Consider the following 15930-nt stretch of genomic DNA (forward strand, 5'->3'; position numbering starts at 1 on the left):
ATTACAAAAAACTTGTAAATTGATTGGAATATTTAGAAGGGTTGTAGTCTTTAAAAGCTGGCGTTTTTGTGAGACCATATTCCCACCAGTGAGCATATGTCTTCCCATATGTTGATGAGGCTACTTTGAGAGTCTTCGAAGTTTCGTTTGCTGTGCCCATTCCGTAAACTCCACAAAGTTACAACAGCCACGTAGATTTGTATGATTTTCCCTTTGCATTGGAGTAATTGTTTTGGCATATTTTAGAACAAAGTTTGTGTACATTCCTGCTGTAATTTATCCTCTATATATATTGCAATATTTCTCTATAGTTTCTTTGTGAAGACACAATGGATGAAGATGTGGTATGTCGTTCCACTGTTACATTTATGAAGTGGGTGTCACACCCCCTCCCATACTTACTCCTCTCGGTCCGTGAGACGATGCTTAGTATTAATTAATATTGTTCCCTTTTCCATGATGCCAATTGACCCTTGACTTCTAACCTCTTACTTAAAAAACATGTGGAAGCAAATAACACTATAGAGAGGTATATATATATATATAAAGACAACAACTACAATGTAGCCCATCCATTAACAAACTCCAAAGTAAGTCTTATAGAGAGACATTTGACACAACCTTGACTTGCATGGATACAAAATCCACCTATATATTACTGACTCTCATTCCAAACCAGTACAATTATATGACTATATGTACTTAAGTTTAAAACAACTGGACATCATACAAAAGAAGGATAGGACCCTCTAGCAAATAGACACTAGCGTATCAGGCTCCAAGAGCACGACTTCTACCTGAAAAGTGGGAAAACAATTTGGAAAGTACGAACTAAAAGAGTTCAGTGAGTGACTAGGGTTTTTTAAAACAACATTTATTCACAAACGTTCAGTCAATAAACTTAACAAATATCTTTAATAAATTAACTCATCAGACGCTTAGAAAATAACTTCTCAAATATCAAATCCTAAACCTAGAGATGATCATCCCTAAACTCTATCTTAGAGATAGGCGTCCCCACCTCTAATCCTTAGAGATAAGTGTCTTTACCTCAAAATTCCTCGGTCCCTAATATTCTACCCTATGGGACTATAGAGATAACTTGGATTAGACTAAAACACGCTTTGAATCTAAAAAACTTTTATCCAAATAGGAGCTTAACCTGTATAAGAAATCTCATGAACTAAATTAGCAAATCTTAAAGCTATAAATCATGCTTATCACACACAATTTTATAAACTTCAATGCTCATAAATAGATGATATTTTCTTTTGCTAGCCAATCATATTCCTTACCAAACTCATGCTTTTCAAACACATTTAAGTACCTCATATCCTTTAGAAATAATTTGTAAATCAGATTACTCGAACCATGTTAAAACATAAGGCTAGTAAATACATATAAAATATTTTCCTCAAAATCATTTTATCACTCATAGATAAGCTTGATCCTTTACTTATAGATTTTGTCCAATTTTCTCTTCACCTGAAACAATGACAATTAAGTCCAATTTAATCTCGTTGATCAAGAAAATATTAAAACTCTACTTAAAAATGGCAAATGGCTAAAAAATGCACTTTGGCCTAGGTTAGTACGCGTGTATGGACAATAAGGAGTTTGGCGCCTGCATAGGGCTCAAAAAGCTTTGTCGTGTGCTAACCTCGTGTGTAGGGCTTATTGAGTGTAACGAGCATGCTTGTCTAGGGCAATGTTTGCCTATGGCCGTATGCCCAAATACCCCCGACTTATCTTATCTTCATGTCTTATGTTTAGTTTAGCTAGTTGGTTTCCTTTTTATGTAATAAATCTAAAGTATGACGTTTCGACTTTTTCATATGCAAGCTTACCATAGCTGAAAAAGTCCAAAATATATTATAGGGGAGGTATAGTAGTTGAATCCCCGCCCAAGCCTTGTCACACTCTTTGTAATCTAAGTTTTTTGTTGCAATTGACAGTCTTCAATGTTTGTTTTAACAACAATTTCAATGAATTTATTTCTTTCTCACGTTTGCTAAAACATTTTCTAAAAAACGTGATGGGAGGTTGAATTGTACCATGAGTTTGCCCGTGAATTTTGGATTTCAATCGGCTGACTTGTTAACTGGGTTGAATAAGTACTGCATAATTGCTCGTCCCGAGTTTGAAAGGTTGTGATTGTGATACTGAGCGCTTCACTTGGCCACAAGCCTTACGTGTTGCGTTATCCTCGCACGCAGGGCATAATGCTTGCCTTGCGTGTCACATTTATACTTGGGTGTTAGGCATTATCGCTGGACTGTTTTTCATTAAATATTATGTTATTTTGCTCAAGCCAAATAGTCCAAAGGAGAGCCACTGCATAATTAAATATGATATTTTTTCAACCAATATGATTTAAATCAAGACTATAAAGTTTCATGGCTAACCTATAAAAGATAAAAATGTAATCCATATGGTCGTCATGGGTTATTGCAAAGAGCGCACCTATATTTAGATTGAGGGCAAGATTTTTGAAGTCCTTTTGAAGAACCCTCGTTGTGTTTATGTATTGGAGCTTTTGCAAAAATAGTGAAAAAGGTAAAAATAGTAAATTTAAAAGTGATGACCCTTTGATAGTCCTATGATTATCGTCTGATAGTGATGACCCTATGATTATCGTCTGATAGGCGTTTGATATCACTAATTTTGTCATATTCGCAATATGCAAAAAATTGATGCGATGAGCTATATTTTTTTTGTAAATGCTTTTGTCGAATTTTTCTTATGCATTTATTCATTTATGAGAGAGGGCCCCTACAAATAGAACTTAATCTTTTTTTTCTTTTTTTTTTCTTTTTTTTTTTAGATTTTGAACTCCCATAATTTGTTATAAAGCATTGCTTTGGAGAGGAAGCTGGTTGTGAGGATTAGGGAGAAAAAGAGCCTCCTTAATGAAGGCAATTTTGAAAAGCCCAACACCATCTCTTTCCATATTGGTTGATCGATATCACTCCTCCCTTCCTTGGGGCAGTAAGGAATTGCTTTAAACCGTTCCATTAAGGAAAAATTCTCTGTCACGATGAGGTCTTCTAGGCTGTATATTCCGATCACTATTGTAACTTTTCAAGCTTCTTTGATGGATCCATTGGGAATTTGCATGAGGGAGCAAATAGTTTATGGAGACATATTTGTCAATGGAACTTTTATCACACCAGAGACCCTTTCAAAAAGAGCGTTGTTCGCTATTAAGCTTCCAAAGAATTTTGTGAATTGAACCGATCCACACCTTTATAGATCTCTGCGGGCCTTTATACTAGTAAATTTTCCAGTCATGGCCGAAAATATCCCGAATGAAGGACTACCTATACTGGCTGAAATATGAAGGTTAAAACCTTCTTATATAACTCTTACTTCTATTATCTGATCGATATATATATTATTTGATTTGATACACCAACTTAGTGTTGAATCGGTTGATCATATCTTATACATGGTCTAGGTTGCTCTATGTCTCCATGACATTATAAAATGATCTTGATAAACTAGGGAAAACTACAAATGTATATGACAATAATTTGTCACACTTTCATACTACTATAATTACTAACAAAAACACATGTTGTTAAGATACATATTTCCACAGATTTATTGTAATAAACTAACCAATTAACAAAGATCCATAATTCATTAAGATGTATTGTTTTAACTATGTTTTAACTATAACATACATATTCATTAATTGTTATTATATTACACATTTATTTATTGTTGCTAAAAGTATATAATAAAATATATTACTAATGTAGTTTTATTCTAACAATTGGAGTATTAAAATTACAACTTTCAACCTCAACTTCAAGGTTGGATGGTGGTTTTACTAAAAAAAATTTATTTTACAAATGTAATTTTTTTCTCAAGTCAGTTTTGGTAGTTTTTCAAGGTTTTATTTTCCTCTCTCCACTAGGAATTGTTCTTTTTAACCCTAAAGTTAATTGAGTTAAAAAAAGAAAGACAGAAAAAATTATTAACACGATATTTATTCATTATTCATTAGAAATGGAAAAAAAGATAGAAGAGTTCCAAGAATGTTATGAAACAATCTTGGGTAGCTTAAACTCTTTTAGCTTGATCTTTTTTACAACATATTATGCCCAACATCTCTGAAAGACAATTTTGATCTTTCTTGCTTTATTTTCAGCCCAACATATCTGCAAAATAATTCGAAATTTCTTAGATTAGAAGCATAAGAAGAACGTAAATAATATTTTGCATAACTCTAACTCACTTAAAATATATCGATTCAAAATAATAATCTAAAAAAGAACAAGTAACCACAAGCAATTAATTAATAACTCTATTAATTTTGTTTTCGAGAAACTATCAATGCTCTTGTGAATAATTAAAAGAACAAAAGTTTTTACAACATTTTGCTCAATAAATTTTTATAAGGACCAATAATACCATCTATATATTACTTAAAAATTAATTGAAGAAAGAAAATTAAATAATTAAGGATCCGTTTGGTAACGTTTTCGTTTCCTTTTCCTATGTTCCTTTTTCTGTTTTCATTTTTTAAGAAACAGAGGTGTTTGGTAACATTATCTGTTTCTCGTTCTAAAAAAATATAAACAACGTTTATCAGTTTTATAAGGAATTATTGAAAGAAAAAAAAGTAGTTTCTACTGTTCCGTTTTTCAATTATTTTTATTGACTTCTTTTTTCTTTTCCTTTTTCAAAACTATTTATATTGGTTTCACTTTTCTTTTTCTCAATTATTTTCATAATTTTTCTTTTCATCTTTCTCAATTATTTGTATTGATTTACTTTTCCTTTTACTTTTTTCCTCCATTATTTCTATTAGTTTCCTTTTCCTTTTTTTCAATTATTTTTATTAGTTTACTTTTTCTTTTTTTCAATTATTTTTATTGGTTCCTTTTCCTTCTTCTCAATTATTTTTATTGGTTTCTTTCTCCCTTTTCTAAATTATTTTTCTATTTTCTTTTCCTTTTTCATTTTTTTTACATGATTTCCTTTTTCTTCCTCTTATTTCCATCTTCTTCCTCAAATAATCACTCTCCACATGGTATCCTTTTTTTCCTCTCATCTTCATCATCTTTTCCAAATAATCATTGTCTTCGCCATCTTCATCCTTGCTTCTCATCGTCTTTCTCTTCGTCAGATCTAGGTTTTCCTCTTCCTTTTTGCGCGGATCTGAGTTTTCGTCGAATATGTGGGTTTTCACCATGAGTCCTTGTTTTCCTCTTCGTCATGGATTTCAGTCCCCCTCTTCATCGTGTGTTTTCATCTTCCTCTTCGCCGGCTCTGTCCTTCAAATCTCAATCTTCATCTTGATCTCCATAAGATTACTAGAAGACCTTCCTATCTAGGTTTGATAAAGTGAGTAGTGTAATATTTAATTGAATTGGATATTAATAAAATAACATGAATAAAATAAAAAAGTAAATATCGAAGAAAATAAGAAAACAAGAAATAGTTATCAAAAATTTTTTTGTATCTGTTTCACTTTTCTTTTAAGAATAAGGAGCATAAACAGTTATCAAACACACTCATGTTTCTTACTCTAAAAAACGAAGGAACAAGGAATAGAGAAAAAGAAACAAGAAACAGAAATGTTACCAAACGGGCCCTAAATAACCATTCGATAACCATTGGGTCTTTCTCTGGAAAATATTAAATCATAAACAATCGTTTCACACTACAAGAAAATGGAGCTTTCGCGACGCTAGAAACGACGTCGCTAAAAGTAACGTCGGCGTTGCTGGACTTACGACAACGTCCGTGTTAGTACGTTGCTAAATACAACTTTCAGCGACGTCTGGAAAACGAACATCGCGGAAAGTGTACTCATTAATATATTGTTTCAACCATGTAAGTGTCTTTATTTCACGTTATTTTACTTTCTAATTATTTTTCAATATCTAAAATCAGTTTTGGAAACTAAAATATTTAAAAATTACCAAAAAAAAAAAAAAAGAAAGAAAGAAACGAGCAAAAATATAAAAATTGAGAATAAAATAAATTTTGCGGGTTTTTACTAAAATATAACCAAACGAAACAATATTTACATCCTATAGAACAATTTTGAAAAAGAAAAAAACTCATAATCCCACAACGTGAAATAAAAAAAAAATACCCCGCGATTAATCTGTCACACAAGTGTGCAAAAAAAAACTTATGTTTTAAAGAATCGTATAATATATAGTCTAAAAGATTGTTTAGATATTGGTACATAATCATTTAGATCTTAGTAAACAATCATTTGAATCTATCATTTATCTATCTGATATAGACGACTGATCATCTAGATAATAATAGTACATGAACGACGATCTTGGTACATGATCTTGTACCAAATCTAAACGATCTTGGTACACGATCTTGTACCAAAGTTCATTTAGACCGGTTGTTTAGATTTATTACTTATCTATCTGGAATAGATAGTGATAGTGATCTATCTCTGTCTATTAATTTGAGATTGATAACTGATCGCTTAAGAATTAGTAAACAATCGTTTAAATCTATCACTTATCTATATGGAATAAATAGTGATAGTGATGTGATAGTAATCTATTCCTGTCTACATGGAATAAACAACTGATTTTCTAGATTTTGGTATACAATCGTGTAGTGAAAAAAGAAGAAAAAAATAAAAAAGATAAAGAATGAAGAAATTCTGGAAAAGAGACGAAGAAATCACGAACAAGAAGAATTGAGAAAAATGAAGAAGAAGAAGTAATAATATGAAAAAATTAAGATGTGCAGGAGTTCAATACTCATCCAACAAAATTCAAAATCAATGGACGCATATCTGTAATTTATATAAAGAAAAACAATGGTGATTTCATTTGAGATGTTTTTCTTTTTTATAGGGAGCATAAATATTTTCACATCTTGTTTTATATATGTGTAAATTAACCTAAACTTTATATAATTTTCAAAAAAAAAAAAAACAAAATAATTAGTCTTAAAATAAAAAAGGACAAACCAAACTCAAAACGTAGAGTAAAAGAGACATTATAAAAACTCACCGGCCGAGCATCATGACAGTAGCCATAGGATTAGTTCCAGGTGAATCAACGAAAGTGGAGCCATCAACAACACGCAAATTTTCAATTCCAATGACTTTATAATTACCGTCCACAACTTTTCCTACCAAACATCCTCCATGATAATGCCAATAAGTCGTCACTGTTTTCTTACAAAACTCTTCAACCAAACCAACATCCGACAAATTTCCCGGCAACGAAGGTTCCAAAAATGCAAATCTTTTATTACCCTCAAAATCTTGTATCTTAATATTTTCCATCGCTTCTGTTTTAAGCAAATCTCCCATTTTTCTTACTCCTCTAACACATTTAGCAAGATCATCAGGATGAGAATAGTAATTAAAACTTACACTGGGATTTTCCTTCACATCAGTTGAAGAAGTTAGATATAATGAACCTTCAGAAAGAACCTCAGAGAATTTTCCAACAAGGCTGGCTAAGCTCAAATTGACAGAATCGAGTCCGGGAGGAACAAGGCTAAACGATGGTGGTAATGAAAATGGTAAAAAGCCTGTGATAGATTGAAGATGGACATTGTTCTCTAAAGTTCCAACAGCTTTTACAGCTGAGGTAGCCATTGGATATGGAAGGATGACATGAACAGTGTAACGGGGATTGTCCGACATGGATTGCCCAACATATGGTTGGTGAAGAACGACAGGTATTTTTAAGGATTCAAGGTGAGATTTTGGACCAATCCCACTTAGAAGGAGTAGTTGAGGACTTCCAATGGTTCCTGCACTTACAATTATCTCACCATTTTTGCGGATGGATGCTGTGTGTAAGTTTCCTTTTGAATCTGAATATGAAACCCCAGTTGCTGATAAATCTACACAAGTTTAAGAAAATAAATCAATGTGAAAAAGTTTGATCAGGAAGTCGCTTATAATTCTGTGGAATCAAAATGGGAATTTTCATATCAGAAAATCAAATACAGCCAGATGAGTCGCTAACTTATTAACAAATATAAAAAAAAGTTACTTCGCTAAACTGATTTATTTAATTTATTAGGTTTTTGAGGTGTATCAAATGTTTTGAATTTATTTTAATAAAACAAATTCAAATTGTCTACAATCACTTTTGGTTTTTGAAAGAGTTTAGTTATCTAGAAGAGTTTGGCACCGTTTCTTGAATGGTTTTAATTTGATTAACTAGAATTTTCTTTTAAAAAGTTAATAAAAGCAACCCTTTAAAAAACTCCCCCTTTCAAGAAACTCTAGAGGAGATAGTATATTCATCAAATTGTCCTATTTATAAATGGTTCCTTCACAAATTTATTTTACCTCTTTTAAAAATATTTCAATTTTCTCTTTTATGGGTGTAATCGAAAAGAAAAGATTTATTTTAACATGAGACAAATATGTACGTCCAGACTTCTCAACGAATTAGGTTGACATACACCTCCTTAAAAATAAGATATACTCATCTGATGAATGAATCTTAAAATACACTTAAGTATTCCTCTAATCAACAAACAACTTTAAAGTGATTAAAAAAATTTCAAAATATAGAGTAAAATATTTATAATTTCCCACTTTTGAATGCAGTAGAACCAAAAAAACAATTAAAAATATTTGTTACATAAAGCATATTTTCAAAACTACTAAATTAAAGCCATTTCATCTAAACATGAAATAAGGTGTCATTTAAATTAATACTAACCAGAAAAGAGTATCTTCTGTACCACAGCTTGAATTCCAACTTTAAGATTATTGGGTTGAGCCTTATTTAAAAGCTCCACAGATCCATGTCTATTTCCTTCCTTATCAAAGATTGACCCTCCAATTTTAGTCCCTATACGATGGTTCAAATCAAATCCATGATAAGGACCAACTCCAGCTTCCAACAATGCCTTTCTAAAAGCATATTGCCAACCATTATTGATATTTGCTTCAAATATCACACTCTCTTCAACCCATTCATAAGCCTTTTCCACCAATTCCTTGTCCCAATCAACCCCAGAAATATCAAAAAACTCGGGATGTCCCCTTGAATAGAATCCAGCATTCAGCATGCTTGAACCGCCAAGGACTCGTCCTCGTATAATCTCTACACCATCCTCGGAAACGAATCGTTGGAAAGGATTTTCGCCGTCGTCTTCAGTAGTGAAGACGTTTGGGAAAGCTTGTTCGCTTAATACGGTTGGATATTTGGTTGGTACATTACCTCTCTCAAGAAGAAGGACTGAGAAGTTTGCAGATAATGTTGTAGCTAATGGACACCCTGCTGTTCCTCCTCCGATAACTATGTAATCATATTCTTCATTTTCTAGTAACTCACTTGCATCTTGTACAAAATTCATGTATTTTAAATCTGGAAAAAAAAAAAAAAAGAACATATTTACAATTAAACTATTAGAGGAAAAGCCATTATAAAACGATGTTAGGAGAACGTGATATTTTAATACCTTCATTAGGGTTACTGTTTGAGGAGAGTGGAAATCCAAATTGAAAGTGAAGCATAGACATGAGAATGAATAGAAGAAAGGAAGCCATAAGATTATGCTCCATTGTATTTCAAATTTCTTAATGTAGAGAGCCCTGTTTGATATGCATATATATATATAGACATACACACCCAAAAATATCAGATTGAAATCTAAAATTGAGAACTATTGTGATGGGTGTAAATAGTTGGTCGAGATAAATAAAAAAAGTTTTCGTGGGTTTTTTAATAAAGTTATTTTATGGTTTATTAATCAAATTTAAATTTGTGTACAATTTTTTCTGTGAGGTTTGGTTCGTACCATATCCATATGTCAATTGAGTAACATGGGTTTTTGCCAAATTTGTGTGGAATTCGATAGTGCTAACATTTGTAACTTGATACAGTCATAAGTGCATGAAGATTTACATTGTTTTTTTTTTCTTTTTCTGTTTGAATGCAAATAAGACCCCACAACACCGCGTGTTGAAAAAATTAGATTATAAATTATAATCTAGTAATTTTTTAATAAGATTTTGGGAGAAAGTAATATGCTATCTCGTTATGATCTTAAATAGAATCGATCGAAGTGAAAATAATTATGAAACTCTCCATTACTAACGAATGTCTTAGTTGATTCACAAATGAAAGAGTTTGAATTTTGAATACAGTCTAGAAAGTTTTAAGCTTCTAATTTCTTCAATTCTATGCTGAACTTTAGAAAACAAACAAAGACAAAGTTTTTGATCTCAATGAAATCAAAAGGCTATTTCACCCATTGTCTCTCTGATATAAAAGTATATTAAGTCTGCTTCTCATAAAATGTTGTTCCAATCTAAGTTTAAAAAGTTAATCCCCATTAATGGCATTATGACTTTATTTTCATTTAATTGAGAAAAACAATATGATAATGGAGCCAAACCCTTGTGGAATCTAGAAGTGAGATATTGTGGAGAAAATTATCCTGAAAGCTCTACCTAAAAACAAATTGAACGTCATTGTCTATAATGCAAAGCAAAACCCTAGTGGAATCTAGATATGAGATATTGTGTGAGAAAATTATTGAATTATTTTGAAAGCAAACCCAATGTCTATAATTATGTTAACGTCCATCTCAATTTTAATTGAAAAAGATCCATAAAATATCGACTTCTATATATATGTTTCTGAGAAATATTTCTAGAAAAGCATTCACGTTAATTATTTTTTAAAGTGTATTAAATTATAATAAAATGAAGAGAAGATGATCTTACAACCTAAGGTTAAGGCGTGATAATAATTATATATATATATATATATATATATATATATATATAAATCAAACACTACTCCATGTCTCAAGAAGGACCAGTCCCCTCAATGGAGGCATCAAAAAGTTTTTTACAACTTGCACACTTTGCTTAATAGGCTAAGTCACATCAACAACCACGTTTTAAAATTAATATAGTGATAAAAAGTGTATTGACACTCTCGTTATATACTTAAAAAAATGGATGAAAATTAAGACAATGAGCACAACAAAATATCACTAATTAACATAAATATAATGTAAATATATAATATACATTTTAATCAATTGATAAGAGTATAAAGTATCTTGTTTATTAATTTAAATGCTTTTTTTAATGATATAAAGGGAATGTAATGCGAATTAATATCAATATTGACCTTAATCATTAAAACAAAATATAGATTGATAAAACATCGTTAACAAAAAATGGTAGAAACACAAGACATTGTTAATTCAGTTTGATAACATCTACGTCTCTCTCGAAAGTCATTGACCCAAGATCAAAGATTTTATTACTTTACTTTCAAATATGATTATAATAAAAATTCTTTATCTTGTACGTGAGTGATTCTATTTTACTTATAGCAAGTCAATAAAATATAACATAAATAAAAATTTTCTCCCCTGATAATGTATCTCATTAATAAGTCTTTCCTTAATCAAGTATCTCATCAATCATTCGATTAAGATTTAGTTTTTCTTCAACAAAATGAAGCTCGATCTTCTTGAGTAAGTTGGACGACTTTTTTTTAAAAACAAAAAACAAATTAATTCTAGGGTATCAGAATCACTTACTTGTTTTTATGATTGCTTCACAAAATATGAATAGTATTATGATTTCAAGCACACACAAAAACGCCAAGAACCAAGGAATAAATAAGCAACTAAGATTCTACCTAAAACCATGGAACGAGGAGAACCAGAAACCTTTGAAGACCAAAGTATATTTTCCTGAAAATAATAAATATCTTTGAGATAAAATTTTCCAATAATAGAATATCGATCTTATAATTAAATAATGCCTTCAAGAAATATGTTTGAATAAAATGGAAACTTTTTTAAATATTCTGTAATAATATCTTTGCCGTAAAACCTTCCAGGAAGAAAAACAAATATTTCGAAAAGGGTTCAGACAATATTTAACATAGGTGAAAAGGTTAATACAGATGAAATAAAATATCACCATAAATAATATGGTTTAGATCATTGGTAAAAATGCAGGTCAATCATATTCCAAGAAATCAAAATGTGGCTGCAAATGACTTATCTCTGTTGGATAAACGATGGTTTCATTCTCATGTGTGGTTGGAAAAAGTTGAATGATCGATTATGTCATTTTGAAGGAGACGGATTTGGCGTCTTCAAAGGTGTAATTATTTGGTATTTGACAAGACAGTTTCCAATTGAGGCATGGCAATAATATTTCAAGAAGAAAAGTTACAAAACCAAACAGTCCACATAACAGGGTCTTTTAAAAAAATAGGTTAGATGTCTTTTAGTTATATCGCAAGCTTATAACTAGTAGTTTGGCTAAAGCATATAGACGGCAGAAACACAAAGCACTTTGGTAACTCAATTCAACAAATGTTGCCTACATCTGGAGAGTTTCTCAGATAAAGAGTACTAGATTCATAATATGTAACTATCTCAGTAGTTACATTAAATAATTAAGACGTAATTATTAGTAAACTCAGGCTCCCCTAAAGACGTGCAGAATAAACTCAGGCTTCCCCTAAGGATGTGATGAATCTCTTCGAGTTGATTAGATCAACATCAGATGGTCATGACGTTCTTCACCTTTTCCGGTTGTCTTCGGGCGAACTCATAATCTTCTTCAGTAAACTCTCTATATTTTTTGCATGCACACCAACCAAAATCATGTGATATAAATATATACTCAGTAGATATATTTTCCAAAATCAAACAAATCAATCTTATTAAGATTCCTAAATAGTAGGAACATTAGATATTTTCATAAAAGGATTAGGAATTACTATTTGACAAGATATCCTAATAGTCTTGTTACTATATTTTACTACTGTATTTTGTTATGATTTGGTAGGTTGTAAAGATGGCTCAAGATCTTGTGGTTTCTGTTATGTATAAATATCCATTTGTATTGATACAAATTAATTAAGAAATATAGGTTCCAATCAAATTCTTTCAGGGTATCAAAGCCCTAGAAAACACTGTCTTATCACGAAATTATTTCGACCGTACCAAACCCAGCCACCAACGTTAGAATGCAAAACCTCCAATCAACCCTCACCAAACCTCACTGTCCTCGTTAAACTTAGCCACCAAAACTCATTTACCAAACCGATGCAACTCTACATAAATGATCACCTAACATTTATTTCTATAAATTAATCACGCGTGACAATAATACAAGTAAAAAAACAAAACAAAAGAGTGCACATGACATTCTTGAAAGGTTGTAATTCATTATCTTTCTTCGAATATCACCTTTACAAAAGAATTTGCAATTCAACACGTGACAATAATACAAGCAAAAAACCAAAAATGTCCACATTATTAACGTTCTTGAGAGGTCGTAGTTCGTTATCTTTCTTCCTTCATTCAATATCACCTTTAAATTAAAAAAGGACTATATACACAATTCAACACATGACAGATAATATAATAAAAAGATAGAAAAAGGTTCACACAATGTTGCTGAGTGATCAGAATTCATTATCTTTTTTTCTTTGAAGTGGACATATTTCGTTAGGAAAAGTTGAATTGAGTGGATAATTATTATAGAAGTAAATAATTGATCAAAGAGTTGATGTCAAAAATGATGTCAACAATGCCGGTTAACACGAGTAACAAGATAATAAATCTCTTTAATTATTAGTAAACCGAATGGTGGAATCGATTTTTTTATCCACCAAATTCAATCCAACCTCAGAGCCAAACACCTCTAAGTGATTGAAAATAATACAATACGAATAAAAACAAAACAAAAAGGTCCTCACAACTTTGGGGGAGTTCATTATCTCTTAACTTTTCTTTATATATAAGGAGGACAGAGGGAAATCTAGAGCCAATCCAGATAAAGATAGTATTGAAGAGAAAATATTTACATTTAAAAGTATTGGAAAATGCAATAATTAGTAATAATCATTAATCAACTTAGTAAAGTTATTGATAGACAATTTATTATTATTTAGGTCATCATTATGTGACTAATTACTTTTTGTTTTCTTAAATTATAATTATAATTTTATTATTTTAAATTAGCGTTAGAGAATTCCAACCTAACTCATACATGGACTACCTTTATTATTGTCAATTAATTTTGAGATAAAATTTCATACTATTATAGTATATAATTAATTCTATTTAGAGAAAACGTTCGTGATGACAAACGGCTCATCTCGCCGTGACCTTATCTTGAATTCTCAAAACTTCTGTCGCTCCATCCCCGCTGGGGCGGAGAACCCATCGCTGTCTCGGCTGTGCTATCAGAGGCTCTGGGGAAGTCGGAATAGGAGAGCACTCATCTTGGGGTGGGCTTACTACTTAGATGCTTTCAGCAGTTATCCGCTCCGCACTTGGCTACCCAGTGTTTACCGTGGGCACGATAACTGGTATTATTATATTTACCTCATTATATTATATAATTAGTTCATGGTGGATATGGAAGAAACTCATAATCTCAAATTTACAGGTTGAAGATTGCAATAGAAAATGTCTCATGAACAATATTGGAGTGAACAGAACAAGAGTTGGTAAAGAGAACAGAAATGTTGTAGTAATTCCTACGACCAATAATGTCTACATCCACTATTGAATCACGGAAGAGAACTTGGTGGCTTTTTAATGGCTCGGTTGCACTATTAGAGAAACAAACAAAAGGAAAATTACCTTCTTAGTTTCGTGTTTTAAAAAAATACTCTTTTCTTTTTCTTAGTTTCTAATTTATAAGGAGGAACAATTTTAAATATAAAAAATAAATTAAAATATTTACACCATATAATAAAATTTAAATTTTATTAACGATAATCTGATCCATGTCTATCAATATGATTGTTAGAAGTATATTAGTGTCTATCAATATGATTGTTAGAAGTATATTAGTGTCTATCAATGTTCATTGATAGAATTCAAAATTTTTGCTATACGTTGTAAATATTTTGCCATTTCTTTTTTCTAATTTAGGACATATTTGTTTAGTTCATGAGTTTTCAAAAGGGCAATTGCAAAAATTGCAAAATAAATTATAATAATTAAGTTCATAGAACACACACTTTATTATTTGCAAAAATGGTAAAAATGAAACTCAGCCTACATATCAAGAGATAAAATATCACAAATGCTCTCGTTACTAATATACGTTTGATACACCTAATACACCCATTGATATACCTGATACTTTTTGATACACCTAGTACATTTGATTGATACACTTGATGCACCTGATACTCTTTGATACACTCGATACTTTTTGATACACACCTGAAACATTACTAATATATGTTTGATACACCTAATACATTGCGGATACATTTAGTATTCTTCACTTATACAATTAATTAGTTAAATGCACTTGATATGCTTGAAATTCTACTTATACACTTGATATACTATTGATATACACTTATAAACTTGATTCATATACTTGATAATGATTCACTTTACTGATATATTTTAACAATATATTGTTGATATACTTGATAATGATATGTTGAGTTACATAATTCATATACTTAATAATACTTTAATGAACTCCATAAAATTTCAAAAAACGAAAATCATGTAGTAAGTATATTAACCAACTAATACATATAATATAAGTATACCACAACAATGATATACAAAACTGAGACAAAGTAAAACAAAAATCATTTGGAATCAAATTCAACTCAAAATACACATCGAAGAAAGTAAAAAACAAAATCACAAGTGAAGTTGAATTACTCAAATCAACAACTATTATATTATATTTCATATTGCAATTATTGTACTATTGATATTTTAAAATTAAGATTTAAGACATAAAGAATGAATAATTTTTCTAGTATAAAAATAAACAAATAATTAGGGACTTAAAATGTGAGAGAATAAATAAATAATGAGTAGGACATTAAAAGGAGGAAGAGAAATAAGTTATTGAAAGGGTAGTTTAGAAATAATAACAAATTTAAGATGGAGATGTGAACATTTTGTCATATTTGCAAAATTCTA

At 30.7% G+C, this 15930-nt stretch overlaps 1 protein-coding gene across 3 annotated transcripts; it reads right to left on the reverse strand.

The window, feature by feature from the left end:
* Positions 1-3977: 3977 nt before the first annotated feature.
* LOC101211615 ((R)-mandelonitrile lyase 1) lies at positions 3978-9587 on the reverse strand. Of its 3 annotated transcripts, none has more exons than XM_004149030.3 (4): positions 9433-9585; positions 8688-9338; positions 7008-7854; positions 3978-4166 (listed from the first exon to the last, which is right to left on the reverse strand). In XM_004149030.3, the coding sequence occupies exons 1-4, from the start codon at positions 9533-9535 to the stop codon at positions 4094-4096; spliced, it is 1674 nt and encodes a 557-aa protein (XP_004149078.1). In that variant the 5' UTR covers positions 9536-9585; the 3' UTR covers positions 3978-4093. The 3 variants fall into 3 exon arrangements, with proteins under 3 accessions (XP_004149078.1, XP_031736435.1, XP_031736436.1); XM_031880575.1 differs by lacking the exon at positions 3978-4166 and adding an exon at positions 5057-5337 and having other exon boundaries at positions 9433-9587; XM_031880576.1 differs by lacking the exon at positions 3978-4166 and adding an exon at positions 5057-5341 and having other exon boundaries at positions 9433-9586.
* Between the last annotated feature and the right edge of the window lie 6343 nt (positions 9588-15930).

The sequence above is a fragment of the Cucumis sativus genome, chromosome 2, assembly GCF_000004075.3.
Source record: "Cucumis sativus cultivar 9930 chromosome 2, Cucumber_9930_V3, whole genome shotgun sequence".
Taxonomy (NCBI): Eukaryota; Viridiplantae; Streptophyta; class Magnoliopsida; order Cucurbitales; family Cucurbitaceae; genus Cucumis; species Cucumis sativus.